The following is a 14,621-nucleotide window of genomic DNA, read 5'->3' as shown; positions in this document are numbered from 1 at the left end:
TGCAAAAAATCCAGACCTAAGACAAGGCCTAGGTCCCAGCATGCAAACACGTTTACAGGAAAGCATTCTCCCGGGTTCGTGCCCACGTGGCGCTAACCCTGACCATGGCCTCCCGTCTCCCTTCACGGGAAGACCCTCTGGGGGGATGTGTTTGCCAGGCTCCCCATGCTGGTTTCTTTGTTACTATTTGTTTGGGGTTTTGTTTCAGTTCTTTCTTTTTTTTTCTTTTCTTTTCTGTTTTTAAAAATATGTGGCTGTGAACTTGAATGACCACTGCTCAAACTTTCTGCTATTGGGGGGGAGGGGGGGAAGGAGGGGCGTCTGTTTTATTCTTGGTGTTTTCAGTGCAATAAATAGCTACAAACTTCTGTGCAGGCTGTCTCCCTGTCTGAGTCGAGCACACGCCGGGAGGTTGTTTCCTGTTCTGGATCTTCCTAGATGCAAAATGAACACCCAGGCCTTCATTGTGATTGGACCAACTTGGTCACATACTCAAGGCTGAGCCAATCACTGAGACATTATGCCTGGGCCACATGCCACAACCTTAGAGACAGGGATGGGGCTCTCAGGCACCTGGGGGCCCTTAACAAAAGCAAAGGGGTTGCTCGAAGGAGCCAACAGCGAAGTCTCCCTCGGAGGCCTGGGGGGAGGCTCTTCTCCTCCAGGCCTGGGTTCCTTGGTTCCTTTTATAACGAGGAGGTTGTTCCAGAAGTCCCTCCCCACCCATTCTGTTCCCTCAGCCCAACTTCACAGACAAGCCCCAGGCCTCAGAGCCCCTGGAGACTGAATTGGACAAGGGTCTTTTTACCCACAAACTATCTGTGGACAGAGTGCATGGGGACAGGGGCCTTGGGGCTGGACAGAGGGAAGGCGTGAGAGGTTCCACTGGCCCATTTGAGGCCACATTTGAGGCCAGTTCGGTTCCTTGAGCCCAAGATGCTCAAATGGAGCCAGGGGGTAATGCAGAGGCTTTGGTGACCCACCATCCTGGTTTGCAGGCTGGGATTTTCAGTGCTAAGCCTGGGACAGTCTTGGGCAAACTAGATGGGTTGGTCGCTCTAAGCCAGGGGTCCTCAAACTTTTTAAACAGGGGGCCAGTTCACTGTCCCTCAGACCGTTAGAGGGCCGGACTATAGTTTAAAAAAAAAACTATGAACAAATTCCTATGCACACTGCACATATCTTATTTTTAAGTAAAAAAACAAAACGGGAACAAATACAATATTTGTACTTGCATGTGGCCCGCGGGCCATAGTTTGAGGACCCCTGCGCATGTCCCCTAAGAGGTGTAGATTCCACAGGACCAGGGAATGCGCCTTCTGGAGCCCACAGCCCCCTCTTGCTCATGCTCCTGGTGTCCCGGGGTTCCAAAATGTTTGCACCAACCACTTTCTGGGTCTACCCTCGCTACTGCTATGTGGGGTGGCCAGGGGGCGTGTCATGGGCATGTGCCCCTAGCACACACGTGAGGACCTTCTCAGTGAGAGCAGAGGCCAAGGCTGATTGCAGAGGGGCCTGGGGGCTTCCGCTGACACTCTTGCCCTGGAGCCTGCAAATCTTAGTGCCAGGCCGCCCAGCTCTGCCTTCATGAGCCCTGGATCTGCCGCCTGGGCAGAAGGCAGGGTTTGAGGCTGGGGGTGCCATTGCAGACACTTGCCAGCAGGTGGAAGCACAGGAGCAGGTTACAGGATGTCCTGGGCCCCGTGGGGCTACTGTGCTCTGGGCGCTCCCAGTTGACCTTTAACTCTCCAACAGTGCCAGCTCCACTTAAAACTCTATTATTAGCTAATGGAGCATGACCTTTTATAGTTCACAGGCCTCTCACCACACCTCTTGTCCCAGCCACAACAGCCCTGTCCTGAAGATGAAGACAATGAGACTCAGAGGCAAAGGCTTCTCGCAAGACAGTCAGGGCTCCAGGGCTGGGTTCCGCTTCCTCCAGGATCTCCCTGCCCTGGCCCGTTTCCCGGTCTCGTCTCCGGGCAGCCAGCACATAGTGACTGGGGTTCTTAGGAACTCATTTGTCCCTTCCAGCTATTGCCTCATGTCTCAGTTGTCTACACCCGCCGTCTCCACCTCCTCACTGCCCATGTGCTTCAAAACCCACTGCAGATGGCTGGTTACCCCGCGTTCTCCTGCTCAGCCCAACACCTCCTTGCCCTCAGGACACAACTCTGGTATCTTCTTGGGGAAGGCTCCCCTTCTCTCCCAACACACACCAGGGTAGGTCCTTCTATGGGCTCCCATGGCTCCTCTACCACCTCACACAGCCCTCTGTTTTTTTGTTTGTTTGTTTTTTATATTTTATTGATTTTTTACAGAGAGGAAGGGAGAGGGATTGAGAGCCAAAAACATCGATGAGAGAGAAACATCGATCAGCTGCCTCCTCACACCTCCTACTGGAGATATGCCCGCAACCAAGGTACATGCCCTTGACTGGAACCGAACCTGGGACCTTTCAGTCCACAGGCCGACGCTCTATCCACTGAGCCAAACCAGTTAGGGCACAGCCCTCTGGTTTGAAGTCACCTTAGCAAGCATCTGCCAACCTATGCACTCCTTGAAGTCTCGACAGCATCTCATCCAGGCTCAGGCCACAGGCAGCAGGTGTCGTCACTCTTACAGGAGGAGACCCCTGGCAGATCTCTGCTGCTGGAATGAAGGAGAACTGGCTGCTGTGGGGGCTTGAGCTTTACACCCACCTCTGCAATAACATCTGCACACCCTCCCTCCTTTATGTGAGCTCTCACCCCTCCTCTGGGCATGACTTTTCTCTTCACCCCATGAATGAGGAGCCTGTGGTGCAGACGGTGAAGGAACCAGTCCAAGATGGCCCCACATGTGAGGGAGGGAAGTGAGATTCTGACTCTTGGCCACTCTAAGTTCCAGGCTGCAGCCAACAGGGCCCCTGTCCCAGAAATCCCTGACCCCAGCCCAGGAAGCATGAGCCATGCAGAGCCCAGAACTCAGGGCAGGTAGGGACAGGGGCTGGACCTGGAGGTGCAAAGTGTGTGGAAGCCAGAAGCAGCAGGAAGTGCGTGGCAGCAGCTGGGGGTCCTGGGGGGCTTTGTGCAGGTGCTGGATAGGTTGGCATGTGGGGGAGAGTGGAGGCAAAAGCTGAGGGGTCAGGGAGAAGGGGCTGGGGAGGAGGCTGAGGAAGGCCAGAGTGTGCCCCAACCTACTGTGCTGAGGGCATGCCTTTCCAGGGCACGGGTGGGTCCCCAGCAATGGAGACGGCCTTCCCCACCGTGAGGCCCTAGTAAATCTTTTAGGAAACACCCCCCAGCAGGTTCTGGGAGTGTTTGCACAGGGCAAGGCCGAGCAGGCCCAGTCCTGTGGGAATGGCCTCCTCTCCTGTCCTTCCCCGGGGGCCAAGCCCCACCCTTCCTTCTCCACCTGGGCCTGCCAAGGTCTCAGAGGCCACTTCCCCCTGGGCAGCCTGGCCCCGCCATCCCTTCCTGGGCCCTGTGCCACAGCTGGGGGTGGATAGAGCTGTCTAGAGGTAGACTATTCCTTCCCCTCAAGAAAAGGGGGGAATTATCATCAACCCCTGCCCCCCACCATGTGCCCTACCCTGGTGGGGTTACTTTCCCTCTCTGGATCTCAGTTTCCTCATTATTACTACAATGGGGTTGAACCTGTGTCCCCAAATACGGGAACTGGGCTGGCTGCCACAGAGTCGTCCCAGGAGTTTGCTAAAAATACAGATGTTTTAGGCCCTACCCTTAGAGAGTAGGCTATGTGACGGCTGGGCAGGGCTCCAGGCAGCTGTAGTTTTAGTAAGCACCCTGTTTGGGAATTCTAAGCACCCCCTTCCCCAGTTCCCACAGTCACACTGGAGCTGGAAGATCCAGTTATCGGCAAGCCCCACCCCAGCCTTCCCGCTTCCCCATGGCGCTCTCCTGACTCAGCTAGGTCAATATTGACCATAGGCCCCTCCCCTGCCTCTGACTCTCAAGCCACCCCAAAGCCCCATAGCTGAGACCCTGACCTCAGGTCAGCAGAGTCAAGGTCAAAGTGACGCTTGGGGCCCAGAGGGTTTTATTGCTGTCCCACTCCCATATCCTCCTGGTTTGGCAGGGGGTCCAGGCTCCCCGGAGAAACCACAGGGCCCCTAACCATTAACTCCATCTGGCAAGAGGAGCCAACCCCCAAGTCCAGCTTCAGAGAAGGGGCTCTGCTCCCCCTGCAGCCCTCCATGATGGGCTCTAGCAGAAGGCTGAATTGGGCAGGTGGCTCCCTTCTGTCCACGGCTCTTCCCCCAGGCACCTCTATGGGGCACACTGTTTCTGTCCATTCATTACAGATGGACACACTGAGGCCCTGCTTCCAAGGCACCTTGTCATGGAACCGAAAGGTGCCGGCAAGCCCTGGGCCGCTATCTTGGCTGTTTCTGGCTCAGAGCAACACCACTCCTGCCCTCCTTCTGCTGGGTTGGCTGGAGGCAGGAGATGGGCCTTAGTTTCTTTCTTTTTTTCTTTTTTGTTGTTGTTAATCCTCACTCTAAGATATATATTTTTTTCCCATTGATTTTTAGATAAAGTGGAAGGGAGGGGAAGAGACAGAGAGAGAAACATTGATGTGAGAGAGACACATCGACTGGCTGCCTCCCACACGCACCCCGAGAGGAGCCGGGGATCAAGCCTGCATCAGAGGTATGTACCCTCAGCTGGAATGGAACACTCAACCCTTCAGTCTGAGAGTTGCCACTCTAACCACTGAACAAAATGGGCTAGGACAGTTTCTTTATCTAAACAAGGGCCAGCAGGCTCATGAGAAACCCACCCGGAGGGTTTCTATATGGCGTGTTTTTCTCTCAGCACTCTGATCAGTTTTTGAGCAGTGGATCCCAGACAGGCGATGTCCAAGTTGGCCTCGGCACCTACCTGCTACAACTCTCGAAGAGATGCAGCTCAGAGATGCTGTGGACTTTACGGGAAAAGGCATCCTTTCCCCCAAATAAAAGTAATCTTGGAGGGAGTGTAGGGAGGAGGCCTTCGAGTGGCCAGTGGGGCAGGCTGCTGCTCTGTCCTGGGGGAGAAGGTCAGGCGGAGATGAGCAAGGGGGTGCTGGAGGGAGGGAGGGCGGCCATGGACGCCCTCCCAGGGCAGGGCCAGCGTCAGCGAGGCCTCAGCCCCAGAGGGAGTGGCCTGAAGCTCAAGGAGCCAAACTTTCCATGAGCCACCAGCAAAAAATGAGTCTGGAGAAGAGCGTCCACCGCAGACCTGAAGGCTCAGCAACCCAGGGTCACGTGGAATTCAGAGGGACTGGGAACATCTTAACTCTTTGCTGGCGGTCTCTAGAGCCACCAGCAAGCTGCTTTCAGCGTGATGGGGCTGTGTGCAAAGCTGTGAACTGGCATTGTGGGTCCCCAAGGACACACAGGCAGGGAGGGGCAGGGCCGGGAATGAACCGGGGCCTGTGTGGCTGAGCAGCCTGCGCTCCCTGCCCCCAAGCCCTGTGGGGTCCAAGGAGCGTAATAAGAGCCTTAACTGCCCGGAAATAAAATGGGTCGTCTCAGAAGGTGGTGAGTTCCAGTGCCCTGTGCAGGCTGGCTGGGCTGTCAGGGCTCACCAGAGGGAGGACTGAGCCAGCCCGCTCCCCCTGCCCCCAGCCCAAGACTCTAGGAGTCCATGCTCACACCTAGTGGGAATGGAGGGTATATGGACTCAAGACCTACAAGAATGGCAGGATTCCCATAGGTGGGTGGGGAAGACCCTGGGTCAGGAGCCTAGGCCTGCTCAGGATACCATGCAGATGAACTTGGCCAGGCCGTGGAGAGGAACACCTGGGGCAGAGCCTACTGAGGATCAAACACTAACCCTTGTGACCCCTGGTTTTGTCTGTTGACCCTCACTTGACCTTGGGAATGTGGCTGGCCCTAATGATAAGGTGCTCCTCCCCTCTCTCCCCTCCCCCCACGTTTGCTCTCAGATCATGGGTTGGAAGTGATTACGGATCTCAGCGCTTTCCAGCACCGTCCAAGAGACCACCTTCTCTGACGAGCCCCAGAACAGGAATGAAGGGCCCAGGGCACCCTCCACCACACCCAGCAGGCCCAGACGCTGCCTCGCAGGGCCCCCACCAGCCTCTCAAGGTCAAGGGACTATGATCGCAGAGATTAGCCGAGGAGACCAGAGCCCTGAATTGGGTGGGGAGCCCTGGGACAAGCCCTGCCCCTCTGGCTGCTGATCCCCTAAGACTGCAGAGTGGCCGACAGGAGGCCCTAGCTGAGCCATGCCGCTGTACATCTTGATATCTTACAACCTGGGCCCACACTTCTGAGGGTAACCTCTCTCTTAAGAGAGGCAGGCCTCCCTCACTTGCTCACACCTATAGCCTTGCTCCCCTGGGCTCCCCGCCTGGCCCTGAAGGCACTGGGTTTCATCTCCTGTTAGGACCGTCCAGGATCCCTGGCTGAGCTTCCACTCCAGACAGGGCTGTGCTTCCTTTCAGGTGCCCACTATGCTGCCATGGAGTCCTCTAGCTGGGGGTCCCTGGTCCCTAGTCAGCTCCCACTGAGGACTGGGAGGGGCGCAGCTGGGAGATGGTGCTGGCGGCAGAGGGAGGGAAGGGTAGTGCGGTAGGCCGGGCTGTCTGGGAGCAGCGGAAATGGGAAAAGCAGGACAGCCTGGAGGACTGGGCCAGGGAGGGCAGTCCAGGAACCACAGGCCCAGCGCAGGGTACTGAGCAGGGGGAAGGGAGGCAGGAGGAAGCAAGTCAGGGAGATGAGGCAGGGAGAGGTGAAGCTGGGAGTGGTCCAGACGCCTAGGGTGCTCCAATTGCAGACTCAGAATCCAGGGCGACGCCTAGACTTCTAGGATCTTCCATTCCTGACTCCCAATATGCATCTGTGTAAGGAGTACAAGCAAGGCCATGGCGGCCTAGAGTCTGTCTGAGAGCTGGTGGGGAGGGCCTGGGACAGGCACCGGGACAGGGTCACTCTCAGGGCTGACTCCAGGGGCTCTGTCAGCAAGGCTGGAGCCTACCCCCTGGGTGTGGGGAGAAGCCCGCTGAATTGTGAAGTCCATTCTTACATCCTCTGCAAATTAGCAAACCCATCTCTCTCCCCCCACCTAAAGCCACAAACAAAGAAGAGTGGGAGGGGGGACTGGCCCTTTGTTAGGGGAAATTTATTAATATCCAAACATGCAACATGCAGGCCCTTCCTGTCCACCCCCAATCAAAGTCTTTGAGAACACCTGGGCCTCGCATTTGAAAGGCTCTGGGCTCTTTTATATGGCAGGTCCCGCCAGGAGGGGGGTGGGGGGGAGCCAGGACATTCTTCCAGCCTGGGAAACTCTTGGCTCCTCCCGACCCTGGTCTCCCAGCTCCAGCTGCGCCTGCCGGGAAGGCAGAGCAGCTGGAGGGAGAGGACATGCTGCAGGCCCTGGTTCGGCCCCAGCTCTGCCGGCCTCAGCTGAGTAACCCAGACCAGGGGCCTGGGCTTGTTCGCGTGTATAATGGGGAACCAAGTGGTCTTTCGGGGCTTTCCTCACCTTCTTCATCATCCTTCATCAGCCCCACCCACCCACCACTGCCATAGAGAAACAGTGTGTCAGGAGAGAAGCCAGGAGAGCCAGGAGAGGAGGCAGCTGAGCCTCCGTCTCCTCATCTGAGCAATGGAGCTGGAAGGCCTGTGCTGCCCACCTCCTGGCTCTGCAATAAGGAGGCAGGGTGAGGAGGGTGACCTCATTGGGTTTTATTAACAAGTAACCAACAGAACACAGATGGGTTGGGGAGACACCAGGAGAGAGACGGGCGCGGAGGCCGGCGTAGCTGCACGTGGGGGCCGTGCCCCACTGGTGGGGAGATCGCCGTGTGCAGACCTGCTCAGGCATTTTCACCCTCCACCCTCCTCTCTCAGGGAAGGAGGGACCCAGGGTAGCCCCTCCGTGCCTAGGGATTGAAGATACCAAGGCTTCTGGCCCCAGGCCTGCGGTGTCAGCTGCCTTCTGCTATCTCCACCCTCATGCTCGGGTGACCTCCATCACCCTTGCCTGGGCCACCAGCCCCTCTTGCCTGTCCTCCACAGGCCTCTCACCTCCACCCCGTTCCCTCTAACCACTCTGCACACTGACCCAGAACAGCATTCTTTCTAAAGCACACACAGATCGTGCCAATCCCCTGCCCACCCCGTATCCCCTCCCCAACAATATTCCTCATCCTTACTTAGACCTTGTTGTTACCTAGTACCTTCTTCTCCCGCTACTCTTCCTGCTCCTCAGCTCTTGACCTCCTCCTGGACCTGGGGCAGGAGGAAGAGGCTACATGCTGATCTCTACTCCGGCAGGGTCAGCCCCTTGCCCAGAGGCCTTCCCCACCCTGCCTTCCTCTTCCTCTCTTTCCAACTTGCCCACCCTCCAGGAAACCTGACCTGCACACACGAACCAGGAGGGATCTTTCTCCTACTCGACTTGTTAACCCTCGATGCCCGGGGCCCGATGGGCCTCCAGACACCCTGAGTGTCTGCCTGCTCAAGGTTCTGGCTGTGTGGAAGGCTTGGGGGCAGGCTCCCTGAGAAAAGGGAGGGGCCTGTGCCCTGGACACAGATGAGAGGGTGGTGCCAGCTGCCACAAGAGAAAGGGAGCTGGCTGGTCAGGAGGCCTGGGGTTCAGTCCCCTCTGCCATGAGACCTCAGGCAAGTCCTCCTCCCTGGCCTCGGTTTATCCATCTGTGAAGTGAGGGCTGAGCCAGATCATTCTCAGCTTGGAATGTGTGTGTGTGTGTGTGTGTGTGTGTGTGTGTGTGTGTGTGTGTGTAGGGGGTAGATGGAGGTTTCAGGGGAGTCAGAGACCACAAAGAAGGACTTGCATTGAGGACTGGCAACACCATGGCAACCTCCCACAGCCTCAGGCCTCCCAGAACCCCAGAGGTCGCGGCTGCCTTTGCACTGGGGCAGGACCTCCTGTCCACCTGCTCCTGCCTCACATGATGGACTCCTCCTCCTCGGCAATCTCTCGGTCCACCTCGATGGCGGTGTTCTCGAAGCTGGTGATGCCCCCGTACTTGCGCATGTGCACCATCAGCGGCTTGGGCGACTGGCTACCTGGCAGTGTGGCCACGTACATGCCTGTCCGGTTCTCCTCCAACGACGGGCCCCAGTCCATGGCCGGCCGGCTGGCCTGCTGGAGCCTCTGCAGCGGAGCAAAGACAGCGGTGGAAACAGCCCGAGCTCGAGCAGTGCGTCCTGGGGCCCAGCACCCGTCACCCAGCACCCAGCAAAGACCTTCCACATCCCCTGCGTTAGTCCTTGCAACAACCCGGGGATGGGGGTGCTGTTACCCGCCCTGGGGACTGAGTCACATGCCTGGATGAGACTCGTGCTCTGCCTGCCACTCTCAGGCTGGGTGGCCTTTGGGCACAGAATGTAAGCTCTGTTTCCTCGTAACTGGGACTCAGGATGCCAGTTAGGGTTGCTGTGCAGGGTGCTGGGAGCAGGGTAAGGCCCAGGAAATGGTGGCTCTGGTTATGGCTGTGTGGCAGCCAATACAGGTGCCCATTCTGGGTCCCTTTCCCTAAAATGCTCCGTCATAAGGAGCTGGCAGCTTTGGGGAAAGAGCCGTGGACTTGGAGAGCTGAGGCAGGAATTAGCTCTGACCTTCCATTCGGCCTCCTTCTGACTCGTGTCTGACCTTTCCCGCTCCGAGGCCCCATTTCCATGGAAGGAGGAAGCTGACTACGAGGATGAGTAAGCCTGGACATTCTAGGTTCCTTCTTCCCCAAACCACATTTCGGAAGCCCTCTGCCCTGCCAGGAAAAAGGGTCCCCGACTCTCCAAGGAGGAAAAGCAACCGACCGTAAGTGGAACCCAGGGGGTGCAGGTTCAGGGGCGAGAACGTATGCCATGCCCTCAGCACAGGGCATAGCACGGCTCTGCACTCAAACATGGCGACACTTACTAAAATCTATGAAGAGCATGTTACCCCGCTGCTCAGAAACCTGCCAATGGCTTGGCACCTCACTTGGAATGAAATCCTAAGTGCTCGTCACGGCCTCCGTGTCCTGGCCCCTGTCTTCCTCCCTGACTTCCTCCTGCCACTCTCCCTCTACCCTCTCTGATCCAGTCACACTGACCTCCTTGCTGTCCCCAAACATGCCAGCCCCTCCTGCCTCTGGCCTCTGCACTAATTGTTTTTCTGCCTGGAAGCTCTCCCCTTATCTTCCATCCCGATCACCTTGTCAAGTTAGGCAGGTGTCTGTCAGGGCTGGAAGCCCTGGTCTCTGAAGGTGTCACTCTGGAGCTGGACAATGACTCTTCTGCAGTGCCCCCCGCCCCCCGCCCAATGACATGCCTCTCCAACCGGCTGTGGGAAGCTGGGGCAGGAGAGCAAGGCGTGGGAACCATAACCTTCCAGGGGGACTGGAGCCCTTCACCTGAGCAACCCCTCTTCCTCCTTCCCTTTACAGACACCCTGGCTCTCAAGCAAGGAGACGCGTTTTCTGTAGTAGAAAGAGTGGGGCTCCTGAGGATCAGAGAAGGCAAGGGGTTTGCTTCCAGTCACACAGCAGCTGGAGGCAGAGCAGTGGCTGGACTCCAGGACCCCTGTGGTCTGGGCAGAGCAGCCACAACCCACTTCTGCCAGGAAAGGGCTCTGAGCCCCCTGAGGGACAGCTGAAGGGCAGTGCAGCTGTATGGGGAGTGGGGGGTAGTGTGCTGGTAAGCAGGCTGGGGAGGAGGGTGAAGGGTGCAGAAGGCCTGATGTGTAGTCAAGTTCAGTGGTGCAAATATTCCCACCAGTGTCCTCAAGCTATCAACGGTTTGACAAGTGGCTAACAACATTCTCAAATATTTCACAATTGGCTCTCATGAGGCAGTACTAGCTGGACCCACACATCTCCGATGGGGTGCGGGGGTAGGAGGTGGGGTCCCCAGGCTCTCTCTGCTGGCTTGCAGGCTCATTCAGCTCTGCTCACTATGACAGCCTCTTGCCATCAGAGGACTCCACGCCCATGGCCTCAGCGGTGAAGGGCTCAGTATAAAGAGGGCACCCTGAGGCTCAGAGGGGGGCAGGATCTCTCTGTGACCACACAGCGTCACAGCAAGCCCATGTGCCCACAAAGGGTCACTACTCCCCTCTTCTGAGGTTTGCAGATCCCTGTGGGTCTCTCCACAAAGCCCTGGCCATGAGGAGGGCTCATGCCATCCTCCCTTTCCCAGGAGCCCCACAGCAGGGCTCCTGGACACAGGAGGAGGGAGACAGCCCCCTTTTGGGGTCCCTCAATGTAGCCTTCTGCCCCTGAGTCCCTTAGGGAAGCTCTGGGCTGGCGACCAGAGTTCATGTCCTGACCCTGCCTGACTCACTGTGGGGTAAGTCCCTTGTCCTCTCCCCAGACAAGCAGTCGTTGGCTGACATTGGTGGTCTTTGGATTGTGGCCCCCAGAGTCCCTGTGTGATATGAGGGGCCGCAGGGCAGGCCTGCAAGCCTACCTCAGCCCAAACAGGTTTGAGCTGATTCAGAGCTCAGGGTACTGGTTAGAAAAACTGCTCTTAAAAGAAGCCTGGTTAAAAGACGCCTGCAAAGCCCTGGATCAGGTATTGGTGCAAATCTTTTCTGTTTTAGCAGGTGAGCCAGGGCCAGGCCACAGGTCAGGAAGGCTGAGGGCAGGCAAGGTTGCGGCCGACTCACCTCCCAGAGCGAGCCCTCCTCTCGAAGCACAGCCACCAGCATGCCGGCTGGGATCAGGAGGCAGGACAGCAGGCCCATCAGGATGCCCAGCAGCTCCGCCCAGGCTGGGAAGCGGTAGCTGCCATACTCGGAGGGCTGGTACTTGACGATGCTATACACCAGCAGGGCCTGCAGGGAGGGGGCTCCCAGCATCACAGTGCGCCTTCTGGCCCCAGGGCTTAGGATAGCCCGGGTCTCAGCTACCTTAAGGCCTGAGAAAGCCCAGCCCAGGGCCATCCCAAAGCCTGAGACAGCCCAGCCGAGACACCCAGTATCTGAGATAGCCCAGCCCTACGTGGTGCCAGAACCTGTGATGGTCCATCTTTGTTTTGGAGCCTGAGCTAGCTCTGCTCAAGCTCACCCGATGCCCAGGCCTGAGACAGCCCAGCTCTGAAGAACCCTAATTGCTGAGATGGTCTATCCCTGACCTGCTCCCACCCCATGGCTGAGAAAGGAGAGCTTCAAGAGCCAGCGTAAGGCCCAGAGGCCTGAGAAAGCCTCATTCATTTTGCCAACCAAACTGAGGACTAGGCCCAGCACAGACACAAAGGCTGGGGGCATCTTGGGGGAGGAGAGTAGACCCGATCCTGGTGCCCAGCCCACCCCTCAGCCCTACCAGACTGAATGCCCAGAGGGGCCCTGCTCTCAGCCCTGGGTCCCAGCCAGCAGCCCTCCCACCCACCCCAGTTACCAGGAGGGTGGCCGGGGTCAGGAACAGCCAGCAGGCCCTGAAGTAGAGGCCCGGCTTGAAGCCCAGCATCATATGGATGTCCCGGCAGAACCTCTGGATGCCTGCACCGGGAGGAGAGGAGCATGGCCCCACCCACAGGTCCCTCCCAGAGGCCCCACAAGTGCCAGCAGCCCCTCCTCCACCCCAGTAGCCCCCACCCAAGACCCTGGCCTTTGGGAACAGGGACCCAATTGCTGGGGGACTCCCCTCTCCCACAGGGGGAGCCTCAACTCCGCCTCTCCCAGCCCCTCTCACCATATACCCGGGTGACAGCGAGGCATGTGGTGATCACCACCACCATGAGCCCGAAACTGGCGCTGTAATCATCTAGAAGGACCAGCCAGTACATGCCTCCCTGGAATACAAGTCATAGCTCTGGGGTCCCCTCACCACGGCCAGGCTCCCTGCTGCAGCCCCTTCTCCAGGCAGGAAGCAGCCAGGCCGGCGGGGAGAGCCAGTTGATGTCAGCATACCCCCCGTCCACCCGCCACACCCTATTTGAGTCTGACAGTAGCCTTAGATGCAGGCCTCCATTTAACTGATGAGAAAACAGACTCAGGGAGGTGAAGCCACTTGTCCTGAGCTCACTCAGCAAGTGCAGGAGTGAGGCTTGAACCAGGTCTTTCAGACTCCAAAGCCACAACTCTGCGTCATAGGCCAAGGTGCCCCTTGGGAGAGAGGGTCTGAGGTGGTCTAGGCTCCTCCCAAAGAGGTCAAGAAAGTGGGTGGTTCAAGGAGTGCACAGCCTGGCCACAGACATTGCCAGAGGTGTCCTCCCAGCCTCGCCCACCAGCCACCTGTCCCCAAAGCCACTCACGTCAGTGGTGAGGACCAGCCCCATCAGGTACATGGCCACGCAGATGAGCCCTGAGAACACGACCTTCTTGGGTCGCAGGTAGTAGGGGAACTCATCCGTCACAGCTGTCACAATGGTCTCCAGAAAGGCAAACTGGGGGGAAGGAAGGGGGTTTCTGAGTTCTGTCTCCGCCACACACATACACTCACACAGACACGGACACACACCACACAGACACACACATATATCACATTCCAGACACATTACACATAGACACACAGACAGACACGATACACAGACACACACAAACATCACACACACCACAGACACACACAGAGACACAGACACACATATCACACCCACAGACATCACAGACACACACAGATCACACACACAGTCACACATCTCACGCACACACAGATACACACAGCGCACGTGCCATGAGGCACCTAGTCGTTGGACAAGGCTCACCTGACTGTCCAAACCGAGAGTCAGCAGCATGAAGAAGAAGAGAAAGGACCAGAAGGGCGACAGAGGCAGCATGGTCATGGCCTGTGGGTAGACGACAAAGGCCAGGCCGGGGCCTGGGCCAAGGGCACACGGGGTCAGCAGCCTGGGGCACGTGGCAGGCCCCACATCCATGCTCACACACTCATGGTCGCTTACACCCACCTGAGCAAACCCAAAGATGTCCACTAACTGCACACTCCTGATACTTTATTAACTCCTAGGACACATGCCAGCACATTGTCAGTGCTCAGTAAACATAAGTTGATAGAATAAATGAATTAGTAATGAATAATGAGTAAATTAGTAATACCTCCTTTGAATACACTTATGTACACAACCATTTGCACAAACAATCCCACTAACACACATGCTTAAACATGTCCATTGGCACAAGACACTGATTCCCAAGATCACTCACAACATCGATTCACTTGCACACAGACATCTCAATTCAGGATATGACTCATTTGGACAAGCAAGGAGAGTTACTAATGTGACAAATATAAGACAGTCTCATACAGAAGTTCCTATATCTCCAGACACAGGTTAATGCACACTCACTTGCACATGGCCACCCAGAGACCAGCCGAGACATGTTCATCTCTGCACACATGCATGCATGTGCGTACACACACTCAACACGCCCATCCACATCCTTGCTGGTCCACACACAGGCTCACTTTCCAGCCCCAGCTGTGCCCAACACACACCCTTGCCTACCAGGGCCAGGCAGCCTGCCCACCTGCTTTGGCAACTTGGTCCACAGGCACATCCAGCTCCTGAGACATGTAGCCCAGCACGGAGAAGATGGCGAAGCCGGCCAGGATGCTGGTGATGGCATTGCCCAGAGTGACGATGAAGGTGTCTCTGCCAGGAGAAGTCCAGGCGCAGGCCGGGTGAACCTCACCCGGAGAAG

General features: G+C 57.2%; 1 protein-coding gene across 1 annotated transcript in view; it reads right to left on the bottom strand.

Moving 5' to 3' along the window:
* Positions 1-7,682: 7,682 nt before the first annotated feature.
* SLC6A7 (solute carrier family 6 (neurotransmitter transporter), member 7) overlaps positions 7,683-14,621 on the bottom strand; it is a 15,062-nt gene continuing 8,123 nt past the window's right edge. The window contains exons 8-14 of the mRNA XM_005870599.2: positions 14,448-14,572; positions 13,667-13,779; positions 13,217-13,348; positions 12,655-12,754; positions 12,361-12,461; positions 11,631-11,798; positions 7,683-9,137 (exon numbers count right to left, since the gene is read on the bottom strand). Of these exons, the coding sequence (XP_005870661.1) occupies positions 8,928-9,137; positions 11,631-11,798; positions 12,361-12,461; positions 12,655-12,754; positions 13,217-13,348; positions 13,667-13,779; positions 14,448-14,572 (949 nt within the window). The 3' untranslated portion in view covers positions 7,683-8,927. The remainder of the gene's footprint in view (positions 9,138-11,630; positions 11,799-12,360; positions 12,462-12,654; positions 12,755-13,216; positions 13,349-13,666; positions 13,780-14,447; positions 14,573-14,621) is intronic.

This window comes from Myotis brandtii, unplaced genomic scaffold (genome assembly GCF_000412655.1).
Source record: "Myotis brandtii unplaced genomic scaffold, ASM41265v1 scaffold32, whole genome shotgun sequence".
NCBI lineage: Eukaryota > Metazoa > Chordata > Mammalia > Chiroptera > Vespertilionidae > Myotis > Myotis brandtii.
This window is presented reverse-complemented; position numbering and strand designations above follow the sequence as displayed.